Source organism: Rhea pennata, chromosome 2, assembly GCF_028389875.1.
Source record: "Rhea pennata isolate bPtePen1 chromosome 2, bPtePen1.pri, whole genome shotgun sequence".
Taxonomy (NCBI): domain Eukaryota; kingdom Metazoa; phylum Chordata; class Aves; order Rheiformes; family Rheidae; genus Rhea; species Rhea pennata.
This window is the reverse complement of record NC_084664.1, coordinates 76,941,848-76,958,804: the sequence shown is the minus strand read 5'-3', so window position 1 is coordinate 76,958,804 and position 16,957 is coordinate 76,941,848. Positions and strand designations below refer to the sequence as shown.

General features: G+C 36.2%; 1 protein-coding gene across 2 annotated transcripts in view; it reads right to left on the bottom strand.

Moving 5' to 3' along the window:
* Positions 1-5,998: 5,998 nt before the first annotated feature.
* Positions 5,999-16,957, bottom strand: part of MARCHF6 (membrane associated ring-CH-type finger 6) — a 49,975-nt gene continuing 39,016 nt past the window's right edge. Inside the window, exons 20-26 of one of the 2 annotated variants that reach the window (XM_062569797.1) lie at positions 16,304-16,373; positions 14,853-15,049; positions 13,614-13,748; positions 11,462-11,551; positions 10,517-10,649; positions 9,975-10,110; positions 5,999-7,462 (exon numbers count right to left, since the gene is read on the bottom strand). In XM_062569797.1, the coding sequence (XP_062425781.1) occupies positions 7,372-7,462; positions 9,975-10,110; positions 10,517-10,649; positions 11,462-11,551; positions 13,614-13,748; positions 14,853-15,049; positions 16,304-16,373 (852 nt within the window). In that variant the 3' untranslated portion in view covers positions 5,999-7,371. The remainder of the gene's footprint in view (positions 7,463-9,974; positions 10,111-10,516; positions 10,650-11,461; positions 11,552-13,613; positions 13,749-14,852; positions 15,050-16,303; positions 16,374-16,957) is intronic. The other variant, XM_062569798.1, reaches the window with a different exon arrangement.

Sequence of the window (16,957 nt, the reverse complement as noted above, 5' to 3'; positions counted from 1 at the left end):
GGCGACCCACTGACGGCACCAACTCGGACTCTCTGGGGTAGCCTCGCTGTGGCAAGGCACGTCCCGGCCTTGATTCTGCCATTCCTCCTTTCCAGGCTCGGGGGGCACTTTAACAAGCCTTGTCTATGCTGCAAAGTACACATGGGACAAGTCGTTCTCTGAAGTTGTAACTTTACATAGCTGCTGCTTCAAATGACTGCCCGGCTCCTCAGGGCGCACAGAGGAACCATCTTGGCAGGAGTCAGGCTCCACAGTTCTGAAAGTTTGGGACAGAAATACCCCTTACCCATCCCAACTATGCCTATAGCCAAGCAGGTGCTCTTTGCCACCTCGCAGAGCAGAGCTGCATCTGGCTGGTTCAGCGTGGCTGCAGACTACCAAGGAGCCAAAGCTCCCCATTTCAGAGCCCTCCCCAGAGGACTTGGAGACCTTTGTTCTTACTCCTGCGGCTGAAACCAGCGACAGAGACCACCTGAATCACAGAATCACAAAATGGGTGAGGTTGGAAGGGACCTCTGGGGATCATCTAGTCCAACCCCCCTGCTCAAGTAGGGTCACCTACAGCATGTTAGACAGGGTTGCATCCAAGCAGACTTTGAATATCTCCAAACAGGAAGACTCCACAACCTCTCGGGGCAACCTGGTCCAGCGCTTTGTCACAGGGAAGAAATTCCCCCTCACATTCAGGAGGAACTTCCTGTGGTTCAATTTCTTCGCATTACCTCTTGTCCTGTCACAAGGACAGGAAGAGTTTGTGTCTGTCCCCTTGACACCCTCCCTTCAGGTACTTAGACACATTGATAAGATTCCCCCTCAATCTTCTCTTCCCCAGGCTAAAGAGGCCCAGCTCTCACAGCCGTTCCTCACACGGCAGGTGCTCCAGCCCTCTGATCATCTTTGTAGCCCTACGCTGGACTCTCTCCAGTAGCTCCATGCCTCGTACTGAAGATCCCAGAACTGGATGCAGTACTCAAGATGAGGCCTCCACAGGGCTGAGGAGAGGGGCAGGATCACCTCCCTCCGCCTGCTGGAAACACTCTTCCTAATGCCCCCCGGGAGACCATTGGCCTTCCTGGCCACAAGGGCACATTGCTGGCTCATGGTCAACTTGTCATCCACCAGCACTCCCAGGTCCTTCTCTGCAGAGCTGCTCTCTACAAGGTCAGCACTCAGCCTGTGTTGGTGCATGGGGTTATTTTTCCCTAGGTGCAGGACTCTGCACTTGCCCTTGTTGAACCTCATGAGGTTCCTCTCTGTGCATCTCTCCAGCCTGTCCAGGTCTCTCTGAATGGCACCACAGCCCTCAAGTGTGTCAGCCACTCCTCCCAGCTTGGGATCATCAGCAAACTTGCTGAGGAGGCACTCCATCCCCTCATCCAGGTCACTGATGAAGAAGTTGAACAGGATGGGACCCAGTACTGAGCCCTGGGGGACACCACTAGCCACAGGCCTCCAACTAGACTCCGCACCACTGATGACAACCCTCTGAGCTCTGCCTTTCAGCCAGTTCTCAATCCACATCACTGTCTAACCCACACTTGCTGACCTTATGTAGGAGGATATTATGGGAGATAGTGTCAAAAGCCTTGCTGAAGTCAAGGTACACAATGTCCACTGCTCTTCTCTCATCTGCCCAGCCAGTCATTTCATCACAGAAGGCTCTCAGATTGGTTAAGCAGGATTTCCCCTTTGGTGCCCTCTGTGAAGTGGCTGGTGCATCTGATATATTGATTATAAAGCAGTGCCTCTTCTGGCCCCTGTAACACAGGCTGTGAGCAGCCTGAGCACTCAGATGAACTCGGTAATAGGATTATTCACTCCAGATTGCCTTCACTCCACGGAAATACATGCTCAGCATGCCTGAAGCAGGCCAATCCATTTCTGAAAAAGAATGCAATCTTACTTGGTGGTGGTGGGGGAAACACCCAAAGCCCCAAGCCCTTCTTGATCCATACCATGCCTCCACTGATGAGGACTTCATTAAGGCCAAACAGTGCAAAGATCAGTAATAAAGTGGTGCTCTCCAAACAAAACCTCACCCATTTTAGTAAATTGTATAATCTTTTCATAAAACACAGTTCATAAACATAATGCTCTGCATAGACTACAGCCAAGTTGGAGCCTCAAAATACTTCGGAGATTCCTACAACTACATAAAAACAAACTTCTGGTCATGACAGATCTTTTCATTCAATGGACAGATGCTTCCAAAACTCTTACCTACTGATACCTGTACCAAACATTATCCACTGGCATTTACAAGCAAAAATGGAATTTAATTTCACAATGGAGTTTTGCAGAAGTATAATGGGTAAACAGCACAAGTTTCATATTCTCTATCATCCCCAGTCCCAAAAGATCCCCAAGATTAGCAGAGAAGTTAATTGAAGTTCATTTCTGCAAAAGGAGCATTCCTGCAATACAAATGTAATGCCATGAATTCTTCCAATTATTGGGTCCAGTGCAGTGAAGTCAATGCATAAAGCTGCCAGATCATGTTATGGGATATAGTAGCATGTAAGGGGAGAGATTTTCTATGACTATTTCATTGCAAACTGTGTATTCTTAAAAAAAGTTATTTTTAGATACATTGGAAATTGGAGGGGGGGTGCAAAAAGCTAACTGTCCTACAAGAACAAAAAATAATTACAAAACATGAGACCAATTCATCACATGCTGCTCCAGAACACTGCTTTATAGATAAAGGGGTCACTAAAGCAATCTTTGTATAATTACATGTATAAACCCCCACCCAAGGAAGAAACAAAAAAAAAAAAAAAACAAAACTCTCTGCAGATAGAGGAAGAATGCAGACATTGCTCATTCTACTACATGACCCAGGCTGGTCAAGGGTCATATTTAAGTCATGGGAGGAGATGGACAGAAAAAAACGTTACACGAGTTACAATCATTCTTATTACATAGTCTCCTGTTTTATAATCAGACCCAAGTATACTGGACATTTTCTACTCATGTCTCCTGTTTGTTGCCTATGCCAGTTCATCATTACTCATGTTGTTTTAAGTTTGGCATGTTGGGGGTACTGCTGAATCCTTTTTAAGGCTAGCCCCTTCTTTTTATACTTAAGGGAACTAATATTTTTAGCTAAAAATAAGATCCTTTTTTATGTAATTATATTAAAACATCTACCTAAAGAGGACTGTAATTCATAGACGCATAAAAGGAAAAAGAGGACGAAGACAGCATAACAAAGAATGAAGACTGGAATGACTTTAGAGTCAGCCAGTGAGTAAAATTAATACCAGCTGGTAAGTGACAGAGGGAGACTGCTCAGTTTCAAGGGCTTGCAGTATGACAACAGTTCCTAATTATACATGGGTTAATGATAGGCTGTTTAAGGAAACTCAGGATTACACTTCACTATCTAGGTTTCAATACATAAACTGTATTCAATATAAGTAAATACTGAGCTTTGCAGTGTTGTTTATGGAAGCAATAAGGAAGTCCGTTCCCTTTAGGTAGAACTAAAGTTGTTTTCCAGAAACTGAATCGCTCCTTGAAAGCCAAGTAAATTAGCACATATCACATGAACAAGGCACAGTCCCCTCGACCTACCATCTGATGTGGAACAACTCCAAATAGGTCAAATTTCTCTTACAGGAGGGAAAACAAACAAACAAACAATAACAAAAAAAACCCCACAGCTTGTGCAGCTTTAACATCAGCCACTACTCAACAGATAAGTGATAACAGCAAGCAAGCATCTGAGCAGAGAAACTGATACATACAGCTGTGCAATAATCTTCTACAACTTCCACTGTTAGGTAAACTTTGATTACGCCATAAATTTAGAAATAATATGCTAACTTCTAAACATAGAATTTAAAACAGAAACATTGCTTATATTCAACTTTTTAGTTCCAGTGAATACAATTAAGAATTGTAAAACCAAAATAAAAGAGAACTCTAACTTACCTCATCTGTTTCAGCAGAGCTTGTTTCCTAAACTACATTACACTATCAAGATTCAGTTGCCTGTTTAATGTTTTTATTACTTGTATCATTGCATCATCATTTCTCCTATGAACCCCAGTTAAGACCATACAGGGCCTATTCACAGAGCAAGCAGAACAGAAACACTGACTCTGCCAGAAAAAACTTACGATCTTGACAAATCAATGCATGCATCGTGAGGATCAAGGAAACAAAATGATACTAATCAGCACACTAAGCAGTAGAATCAAGCCACCACTGTCTTTTCTCTCTCTCTTCTCTTTTTTTTGGTAGGCAAAGAACTTTTACACTTGCCTGAAGAATACTGCTTTTGTTGTGCAGATTTTTGTGAGGACCTTTGCTGAAGCTGGGGGTGAAAGCAAGGAAAGAAATAATGTGATCAACTGAAAAGTGATACTAACATTGCAATCAGTGATGGAGTTGGCATCTTACTATGGAAGTGCCAGAAATTAGTTTTATATATATATATATATATATATATATATATATATATATATATATATACACACTTTTTTTGGGGGGGGCAGAAAGAAGATGCAGAGTTTTAATCAATACAAAATATTTGAGTATGAACAATCAAAGTCATGCTGCAATTAACTCTTTTCTTAGTATGCAAAATATAGCTACAAAGCCACCTGAAGGTTTTGAAGGTTTTTGATAAAGGCTTGTAGAACTGCTAAACAGCATTAGATACTCAACACCACAAAGGGGATGTCTATCCAAGATCTAAGGTTAACACAAACTGTGGTAAAAGCCACACTGCATTATTCCCACTTGAAGAGAAGAATGAGACCACTGCATGCTGTATTACTCTAGCACAGCTGGAAGCCACTGGTACAGAGCTCGTCAGCTGTCTTAATAGGAAAGAGTTAACCTGCTTACTGTCAAGTTTCTATCCCAGAGGGGAACACACAACACAATAATACAGACTAAAATAAAGTAGTAGCATTACTTCATTCTTGTTCTATACAATCTTCACCTTCTTTCCCAAGACAAGCTTAAAAATAAGGAGATCAAGAGATAAGTTTTTTTGAAAGTTTAGAGTAGACAGTTTCAGCAACGAACATCATCTGTAAAGCAGTGCAAAAGCAAGTACAACAGTTTGATTTGAAATCAGTTCTCATTAATAAAGAACAAGCATAAATAATGTAATGTGAACTGCAGTTCTTTTAATGTAGCTTACGTGACTGACCCAAATTAGTTTTGTTCTGTTATGATTTGTAAAATAACAGTAGTAAGAAACAGCACAAAGGCTTTTTCTTAATAAATTTTAATATTAAGACCAGTTTGTCTGGATAAAAACACAAAGTTACAAGAAACTGCACTACTGCAAATTCTACATGAAGCACAATAGTGCTGGCAATATCTGAGGGGTAAGACTGTTTTGGAGTTTTTCTTTTTTTCTTTTTTCTTCTTTTTAAACCAAAGATATGTAGAGGACAGAATTTTGGCATAAATAAGAATGCTTTATCAGTGAACTTAAACTAGTGGAAAAAATATTTGTCCCACAATATACACCACTATAAATATTCAAATGCAAAATATATGCGCATCAAAAATATCAGGTATGAATTCTCAACTTAGCCTTTAGTCAGTAATAGTGAGAGAAATGTTTGGACTATTTTGCTGTGACTCCATTTTACTGGAAATTTCCTAGTAATTACTCCAAAGTGTAGTATTTGTAGTTCAAAACTATCAAAAAAATAGTAATTCTGTAAAACAGTAATTTCTGGCCTTCTGATAGTGATAGCCCAATCCTCCTGCTGCAGATTCCTACGCATTTGGCACGTGCTCATTGCCTACTAACGTAAGAGTCTAGACACCAAAATGCACTACCACCATCACAGCCATCACATGCCGGATTCTCACATTATTAATCTACACACACATACAGTAAGTGCAGAATACTGAAGGAGAATGTATTCAGTAGCAAGTTAATTGTTCTATCAGCTTTCTGATTACTGTAATGGATACTCGTATTTCCCCAATATAATCGTAGAAAAGGTACTGCATTCTAAGCATGTGGTTTGACTCTACTTAAAGCTTTATGTTACTGCTATGTATTTTTTTTAATACATCTACATAAAAAAAAAAAAAAGAAAAAAAAGAAAAAAACTGTATCTACATATAGAAATACCACAATTTATTTAGCTTGATTTGGTGGCTCTTCTTTGACTGTGTGAAAAGAAATCAGCTAACTTTTCCTTTCCTGTTTAATAGCATACATAGATTTCCTTTCCCCTCCCCGTAGGTAATACATGGTGTGTGGTCAATAACTTTTTCAGGATTACTTCCGTAAAAAAATTTCAGTGACTCAGTCTGAAAGTAATTAGATTTTGTTGTTGTTGTTTAACATAATTGTGTAATATAAAATTCTCACTATAATTTGCAGCTTTGGTAGCTTACAGAAGAAAAGTCTTTTAGCTCTTTAGTTAAGGACCAGGTCACACAATTATTACGTACAATCTGCTCTCTTTGTTCCAGTGCAGACACATCAGACAAGCTTCATCCTGTCCCTTGAGGTCCTAAAAAATTCTACCTTTGATAGGAAATGGGCTAAAATTTGTGAATCTGTCCAACTTTCCTCAGTATCTTTAAACACTTCTATACCTAGCTTTAGTCTGTTTTTAACTTACTGTTTTAGTGCAGGAACTTCCGATTCCCAGAGCCACAAAACCCCCAAAACAACCAGAAAAACCCAACTGAGCCTCAACAAGTACAGTCTGAATTCGCAGAAGAGGAAATATTTCTTGATACTGTACAATATTACAAACTGAGACACATGAAAAACAATCAGGCAATAGAAAATGTACAACAGCTTTGGTGTTATACAAAATAATAAAAAAGACTTGACAGCAAGATACATAGTTCATTATATTCTCATCACAGCCACTTCACCGCTTACTGTAAGACAGTTATTTCTTATATTCTTTATGTGGCCTTTCTACTCAAGAAAAATCATACTATATTACTGTAATAAGAACTGTTATGAACACCATAAAGTAATCTCCAAATTTTATAAAAACATCTTGCCTCTTCGCGCTATTGCTTTGTGGCACATTGTCAACAGAACAGCAGTCCAAAATAAAGTGACAGCTAGATTTAATAAATTAATATACTTTTTTTTAAAGATGTACAATGCACATTCTTTTTAATCCAAGGTTTTAGGGTGTCAGGATACTTCTATTTACACATATACAGACCTCAGACAGCATTGATAACATCAGAAAATGCAGATAAAGGAACAGAGCCTTAACTGCTATCTGGATGCTACAAACAGAAGCCAAAAACACTGCTGAGATTATTATTGGGAAAGATATCCAAAGATTGAAGACATGTCTATGAAAAAGGACACGTAAAGGCAAAGGGAAGGTCAGGATGCTTAACATGACCATTCTATTCTTGCGAAGACTGAGGTGGAGCTGTTGATGTGCCTTGTTTACCAGACTTTCGTTCATAATTCACAAGTCGTTGCCCAACAAGATACCTATGAAAACAGCAAGCAATTAACAAAGTTACTACAATAATGTAACATAAATTCACTGTATTGCCTTTATTGCAGGAGTAGCTTCTTTATTTCAATAAAACTTGTTAATCTACATATGAAACACTTAAAATGGCTGTCTTCAACCCTTATATTCCCCCCCACCCCCAACTTTCAGGGAGCTGAGAATGAAATACAGGCATTACAAGTTTGTGTCTACAGCCTTAACTCCAGGGTCATGCAATTCAGATATGTGTAATCTGAATTTTTTAAAAATGAAATGCTTGCATATTTTGTTTGCTTGAATATTTGTATTTCCAGCCCCTTAGCAGGGAAATGTCTTACCATGTTTTAAGACTATAACATTAGCAATGACAATATATGTACGCATACAAAAGCACCACCTTAAGCTAAGCTGATTTTTAATGATGATGACAGCATACGTATGCATACAGACTAAAACAACAAAAGACCCATTTAACTGATTTTCTAAGTAAACCAAATAACTTATGCAGAACAGCCATATACTGCTATGAATTCCTCATCTGAAACCTACTATTTCCTTTAGGTATTTCTTCATTGCCACTCCTTTTCTTTCTTTACTGTGACCAAAACAACTATTACATATTTTGGCAAATTTTGACTGTCACAAAACTCACTCAAACTTTTGAGATCTGTTACATGAAAGACTTAATTAAGCATACTAATTTTAGACTACAAATTTCCACTGGGTAGCATAACTATGTTTACTTGCTCATTGCAATTTGACCATTAACTTAAGTTGTAACGTACAAGTTTCTTTTCTATAAGGATAACCATCCTTGTAGAGTTACAATACTTTCTTTAATAATAATTTAATATCAAAGTAATTTCCACTTACAAATATTTTTATACCTTTGTGTTTACAGTTTACATGACATATTTTACAAAAGAAAACAATTCAAAATCTTAATCCAAGTTGCAATTCAAGCTACATTCTGCCTGAAAGATACTAACATTTACCTCAGAATCCACCTGCCAAGATAAATACCAGCTACAATTACGACAGCATATTATAAAGGTGGGGGGAACAGCATTTAAATCAACCGATAGAGTAAAAGGAGCTAAAGTATCAAATGGGGTTTCTTAGGTTATAATTTTAATTTAATTTCTAGATTCTGTAAGTTTCCACATTTGTCCCAAGCACACTTTTAATTTATCAATACCTTTCTAATATTGAAGGAAGGCACAGAGAAGATTCAGAAAAGTCTATTTTAGGCTTGAGGTTAGACTCCTTTTAAGTAGTGGAAAGAAAAACTGTTCTAGGGTAATTCAGGGTATGAATATAACACAGAATAACTTGTTTCTTTCCAATACAGAAAAACTTAGGAATACTAGCAGCTAGGGTCTAAAATTAACTTTTCCAAATAACCCCCACAGTAGTGGACCTGTACCCCACACTACATAGGAAGAGACATAAAAGGCAGTAATAAAAAGGCCCTATAAATATATTGAAGTGTGAGAAACATGACAAATGATAGTTTCTGTACTTAACAGATTAACTGAGCAGACATGTTTGCTGAAAATTCTGAAACATCTGATGTCTTGGTGTTTTCAACTTCAGAAAAACATTAAGAAAATTCAGATAATCAGATGCATTTTTAAAAAATGAAGAATAAATATTATGAACAGAAGGGAGTAGATTAAAAATCTGAAAAGGGGATTTCCCCAAAATAAAGGGGAGGGAAAAAGCATATTGAGTATTTTAATCAGTTAGCCGCATTCAAATCTAAAAGACTAAATCACATGTACTCCAGCATGCATTGGGACAGTTCCTTACTAATATCTGAAGCAAGATCAACTTCAAGAAAAGACTTTGTTTTACAGGATTTGGGAATGGCAAGCATTCCGAACATAAGCAGTAAGAACACCATACATACACACTTTGAAATTAATCACCATAACCAGAAAAACAATGGGAAAATTAGTGCTTTCATCAGACAGTTGATCTGAAAAAAAAATACTAATAATTTTGAAAAACAAAAATGACCAAAAATTTGGTAAGAACAATGAGCATCCATTCAACTGACCTTTACATAATGCTTTTCTGATTTTTTTTTAAGAGGTCTAAAAAAGTACAGAAAACACTGAAGATATGTTTTTATAAGCAGCAGATCAGCATGAGATTTAACCTTCAAATATATTAACTTGTCCTTCAAGACTACAGATAGGGAGACAAAGGTGTAACTAGCTTCTTTTATGGCAGAGAAGATTTAAGTGAGACATAATGAAAAGTCTTCCATTTATAAAGACAGCCTGTCCCTATGCTTGTTTATCTGAACAGGCAAAACAAACATTTGCCAAAAACACCTTAGAACTGCCTCTGACAGTCGTTTGTCTAGTAAGCTTCTTACTAGTGTTTATTAGTGCACTTCCTTTTAGTGCTAAGTTTCTATAACATCTGAATTCACTCAACCTGAGGCTGTTACCACAATTTACAATAGAAAAATAATTTAAAACCCTAATATATACTCACTTGTCATTTTTAATATGTTCATAAAGGCGCTTGAACTGGCGGACTTGGAAGGAAAGGATTCCCATCAAAACCACAACCATGAGCAGAAAAGGATAAATTCGACGCTGAACTAGGTTTTGCATCTCAGCAGTAACTCCTGCAAAACAGAGCAGGACCGTAATATAAGCTAAAATGCTGAAGTCAAAAAAAGAAATCCTCAGCTTAATATACCTCTAAAAAAAAAAAAAAGAATAAAGTTAAAAATTGACTGTCAGGATAACTAACCAGACATATATTTCCCAGGCTCATTAGATACCTACATTTCTGCTGTTAGATATTATTCTGTCTCATATTTTTATTCTGCACTTTAATTTATTAGACATCCACTCAGAATAACCTATTCTATTTCTCACCCCTAAAGTTTAAGAAAAAACCAGCAATAACTAAGCTTTTAAATTTACTGGCAGAATAGTGTTTCTTTTTCTAATAACCTAGAACTTCAAGTTTTATTTACACAAATACAACCATCAGATGATAAACAAATATTCCAAATGTTTACATACCTAACAAAGGTACAACACCAGAAGCTAGGATGTAAGGTACACACAGGGAAAGTAACAGAACAGAGATTACGGGTGCCGCCAGTTTACGAATTATGAAGTGTAAATCAATGTTACGAATCCCATTTGCATATACCTAAGAAGAACAAGTTAGAAGTAGAAAAGATCAATCAAGAAAGGCATGCTCTATGCTTACAGGAATCATTACAAGGTTTTACACATCTCTCCTCAGAGGCAAAGGGAATTCCTAACTTGATGAAAAATACAATGACCACAGTCTGAGAAGGGAAATCTTTCTGCAATGTTCTGTGTCATGATGGTTCCAGAAAATCATGCAAGTAGTGCTCAGGAGAAAAACTTAATATGGAATAGTGTTGGGATTTGGCAGCAGGAATACAAGAGGGTAGCTGAAAGATCATTAAAGCTGTAGAAGGGAGTTTTGTTGGTAACATGGAATTGTTTTGTTCTGTTAACTTGCTGAAGACTAGCTGAAAGAGGATCCTGTGGATGCTAGCATTTAAAATAACACTTGCAGAAAACAGAACAATCTGCCTTGGCTGGGCAGACGAGAGCCCCTCTTTGTGGGTCTGTGGCTGAAGACTGGGACTCTACAATTCTTGAGTATCTGTAATTACTACCAGGAGCTGAGAGGTAGCAACACAGCTAGACTAATCATGGAAAAGACTGATTTCTAATGGCTGGCACATACAGCTGGAGAATGATCTCTGACCCACAGCTTGGCTGCAAACAGTTGTAAGGATGGCTCAGAATGGGGTTTATTTTTGTTTTACTGTTAAATGTAGATTAATGGATTAGATTACATAATTTAAAAGGATTCTATAAAACTAGCTGTGCTGATATTACAACAGGGAGTCCATTTTCTAACGTGTTAAAAAAATGCATGTAAAAGCATTATACAGGTAATTCACATGGACAATTCTTTCTTACCTGTTCAATAACAGTTTTCAACCACCACTGGGGACCCATCAGAGTTATGGCAGCAATTATTTTGGCATGCAGAACTCCAAGAGCCCAGTCCTGATTTTGTAAAAACAGACGTATCAACTTTACAAAATACTTTTATAGCAAAACCTTTTAGAGCAATTTGTTAATATTACTTAGAAATGTATAATTTAGAAAACTCTTTTTTTCTCCCAAGGGAAACTGTTCCAAAGGAGACAGCAAATTAAGCAAATTCTTAAAGAGAGAGGATGCTCTCATGTTTAACTGCTATTTGTAAAATACTGATGTGCCTGGAACCATGAACATCAGCTAATAGTATTCAACCAAAGGCAAAAACAAAATAAAAGCATTACACTTACTTACAGAAACTGACCAGTACTCTGGTACAAACTAATTAACAATGGTTAATTAACATGTAAGCAGAAACAAGTTATTTTAATTCCTTAAAAAAAAAATTACAAGATATAAAGATCCTCTCACAAGCCAGGAAACAAGTTTTTTTCTTGCCTTTTTTTTTCCTTTTAAATTTTAATTGTTCACAAAAACTTACCTGATGTGAGCACTGCTAAACAAAGCATGGCAGTGCTATTTACAGGAGGATGTCATACAATCTAGTGAAAAGTTTACTCTAAGGTACAGTGCAACCATTACAGCATGGAACTTTGGAGGAAAAAAAAAAAGACAGAAGAACAACTACGAGTCTTTAGTAAAGACCTCACAAAATGATTCAATTCTTTCCAGATTAGTTGCATACATTTACAGCAGACTCTTGATTTAAAACAAACGAACAAAACCCACACAGTATAAATCATTAAACTGCTGGGAAAGCATATTTTCTTTTAATTCAGTTATTTTAAAGACAGTTTGTTGATAATCTGTGTTCAAAATTTTAAAAACTCGTTACAAAAAAGATGTTAACATTGTTTTAAAGTACATTTTATGTTTGCTAAAGCACATAAACCTTCTAAACTCAAGTTCCCCATTCAGTAACTCTTGTTATTTTAGAACAAGCCTGAATTCTCTCTAATCTGATATTTTGAGGAAGCTCTACCACATGAAAATAAACCCCTCCATTGTACTCAATTCCAAACTTCTACAGAACTAACATGGACAAATTAAGATTTTGTAGGTAATCTCTAGCATTACACATTTTTTCCAAAAAGGTTTGAAAATTACAATCTTCTAGTGCTGCAGTGATACGATGTCCTGATTACTAGTAACTTACTTAGGAACTGACACCACTAAAGAATGCACGCGTTAAGAAATAAGGGAAGATTTCAATTGGTAGACAAATTCTTCTCTATATAAGACACGTGAATACTTAAAGCTAATAAAAGCTTGTTTGTATACAGCTTAGAAATTGAGTGTCTTTGAACACTTTCTTGTTATTTAGTAATATACTTCCTAGATCTTCTGAGTTCCCTCAATTAAGTTTCCTTGAGTTAAAAGCTTTCAAGTTTAAGTATAAAATGATACAAGCATCTATCACTCAATATATAGTATTTCCATTTCCTCCACTGAAATTAGCAGGAAGACATTTGCACTCCCTTATATCTCTGCCTATGAGACTTTTTTTAAGAAGTAAAGCAAAATATTACTATCTCAAAATCTTGTATTAATGATTTGACATTTCAGTTTAAATTAGAATGATCTTAAAGCATATCAAACTTCATTCATAGTGTGTATCATCAGGGAATTACAACTTTGTATGGGAAAAAAAAAAGCAACCAAACTCCCTGCTGCCCAGCTGTTGGTAGAAAGCTGTCTGAAGAGTTACACATGTGCATACACGCATATATATAGCTACACTAACTTCTGTACATAATTTGAATATTAAGCTACTGAAAATCCCTGTGTATCCGATTAGTGAAATTCAAAGATCCTCTAAGGTTATCATAGAGAGCTCAGCTCTTCACACATAGATTAACAAACATACCTTTTGGGTCTAATAATACTCACATCCAGACTGTCTTTTCTTTACTACATGGAAACTTATCTGTATGAAATGTTCTGAAGCCTTGAATCAATGAGAAACCAGAATTCCTGGAATCCTCTTACTCCTACATAAAGGAGTGCATCAACAGCAGAAGAACAAGAACACTGAAAAGCCTGACATACCAATCACCAAGCAACTGACCTGCCAAGGATAGAAGAGAGGTGTCTGATCCAGAGGAACTCTCAAAGGTGCAACGATTACCAGTTCAAACAGAAGACCAAGCAAAAGTGGAACCACACCAGCTAGGAGCACAGCCACTATCAGTGTCTTCATTATCTAAAATAAATAAACAAATAAATAAATAAAAGCCAAGAAATGCAACTACATTTTAAAGTTTAAACATATTGTCAGATGATCTTTGTTTAATTAAAGCACTCAAATAGATAAAGCTGGAAAAAAAAAACCTAGATTTTCGATTTATATATCTGCCCCAAAAATAATTTCATTCTTTGTTCTAGAATTCTTTTACTTTTAATTCATTAACCAAAAACCATATACAAAAGTAGTATAATCTAACAACATGACAGGGACAAAGGACAAGTATTACAGTTTCTCTCTTAATTTCCTCTAGGCAAGTTTAAGACTTCCTAAGTGAAAATGGAGAATGAGATATTCAAAGAAGGATAAAATATAACACACACACACACACACACACACACACTGCTCTTCTGTCTGTGTTAGTCTCACAAAAAGCTATTGTAAGCAGGTGTTTCACAAGATGCTATTTATGCTATGGATGTTTAAAATTACTCTATTTAGGCAAAAAAAAAAAAAAAACAAAACAAAAAACAAACAAACAAACAAACAAAAAAACACTATAGAAATCCTCACAACCCAAACCTAGACAAAAGGGTGAGGTAAGTTCAAATTTTCACCATGACAGCAAATTTATGATAACAGGATTTTTTTCTTTAAAAACATTTCATTTAAACAACACAGACCTGACAAATCACAGATCTTTTTGAAAATACACAAACCTTTTTTTAGACACATTACATCTGTCATCATCTACCAGTTTTATTAGTTTATTTGATAATGTCAACTTACTAACCGAGTAATAGTTTAGTTTCCAGATATATATGGAAAATGTAAATATATTTATTGAGATCACATAATGTATGAGAAAATATAATGCAACATTTTCACTTTTAAAGGAACAGAGAAAAACATCCATGTGTATTTAAACATATACACACAAGCTTGTTTACACTGATTGCTTAATATTCTGCTAACTGGTCTCCAAAGGTCTATGAAATAAGAACATATGCTATATAAACTTCAGGATGGGCTTAAAGGAAAATGCAATAAAATTTACAGAGTAATCTGAAAGTAAAAAAACAAAACAAACAAACAAAAAAAAAACCCAAAAATCCCACTCACCATGAGGGACCATTCTTTGACCTTCTGAAAAATCACTCTACGACCCTGTGGCATCCAGGCAACCAGCACTGTTACTGCTCGAATAGTTAGCCAACAGACGTAAAGACCACAAGCGGCTGTGTACAGTTCATGGATTTTGGCGGTCCCAGTCCAAAATGACATTAACCATCGACCAGCAAATACTGAAAACACAAACACTGTTAAATAGAGTAATGGTTTTTGATGTATTAAGGAAAGATGCTCATGAAAACATTTATAAATTTGCTGTTAGTTATTAATGCACAAATAGTACTCAACATAAAACATCCTGGTACTGTGTTCATAAGGCATGAATGTGTGAGGCTCTAAACAGTTATGCAGACAATGCCAATATGCATGTAGAGTATTTATTCTAAAATTTCATTACATTACAATGATGTCATCTAAACTACAACAAAGCAAAACACTGAATGATACACTATTTAGAGCCTAAATATTAATCTTCAGAACCTCAAAGGCAATCACAGATTAGTGCATAAGTTTGAACTTAAATCTTAAGTGTTATGTTTGAGTAATTTCACTGTCTCACATAATGCTTTAAGACTCACCGATGGGGTTTCTGAAGCTCTCCCATTCATTTGCTACATTTAATTTTTTAATACAGTGTTTCTATTCAATGAAATTATAGTACAATTATTTGTATGTACTAAATTAAAGCTATCACAAGATTCAGAACTCAGACCTCAATACATTATTGATTTTAGGAGCATTAAAAACAAGGAGGCAAAGATGACCTGGTGCTAGAGTTGTCAAATTTTAGAATTCCCTAGCCAACAGCGTTCAAGCAAATTTATATGCATTAATTTTTTTCAATTAATTGAAAAACCATTACAAAGTGCTTTTGATTTGGCTAAAGTAGTTGTTCATGCATATTTGGACATTGGCATGTGTATCAATACTGTATCACATCTAAAGGCTATGCTAGAAAGGCTCTAGTGAGGTGTCATGATACAATTTCAGAAGTATTCACTTAAAGATATAATATAGAAGACTGTTAGCTATCTATGTATTTTCATTCTCTAAACAGTAAAACGTGCAAGAATACTAATTCTCTTATTGCTACTACAGAGATTGCCTCAAAGCCTGGGTCCCTCCCCTCAAGAAAAAAAAGTATCTACAACAGAGCAAAGGAAATGCCAGTCCCTTCTCTACTGAGCTGTAATTTAGGTACAGGTATTATTTCCAGCTTCAATAAAGGTTATCATTTGAGGTTTAGGCTACTACATTATGAAGATGTTTCATTAAACATGAAACACTCCTTTTCCGTATGTTGTTCTTTAAACTTTAAGATAAGATTTCAAAACATCTATTATTGTAGAGAATGTCTAGTTTTTTTTGTTGTTGTTTTTTAATATATATAGTTTTATGGTAATGGTAATTTAAAATATATAGTTTTATGGTAACAGACTTACCTGGTAATGTAAGGCAGATAAGACTGGCAATCAGTAACGTTATGCACATGAAAACAATCAGAAGAAATATCTGAAAGAAGGGTGAGGGGAAAGAGAAACAGTTTATAGGAAAAAGTTACTTAACTAAAGCCAAAAACACGTAAAAAGATTATTAGCCTAGAAAGGAGAATACAAGGCAGCTAGAAATAGAACATTCCTATGGTTTCCTGTTCAAATACCAATTGGTATTTCATTATATAAATAAAACACCACATAAACAACACTTTTTAGACTGTGGATATCTTATTTCTTTTGAGTCTTCCTCATTTGTCATAATAAAAACTAAACATTTGAATGCAGAAAAAACAAAATTCTTCATTAAAAAATAATCTCTTGATTGCAGCACTGACCAACACAATCTCTTTCAATTAATCCTCTTTCTAATTCTGTAAGGCAGGTAAGTCAGATAATGATTTTATAATCAGGAAAACCTTGCTGAGAAAGTTCTTACATATGCCCTCAAGTCTATGTGACCAGCAGCTGAGTCTAAACTTGATGGTTTGTTGGTCAGGTTTCCAGCTGTTTACAGTACTCTCATATACCTGACAGCTTGAAGTATCCCAAGCACCACATGATACGAAGTTTAGCTTCACTATTTACCTAAACTGTGTGACA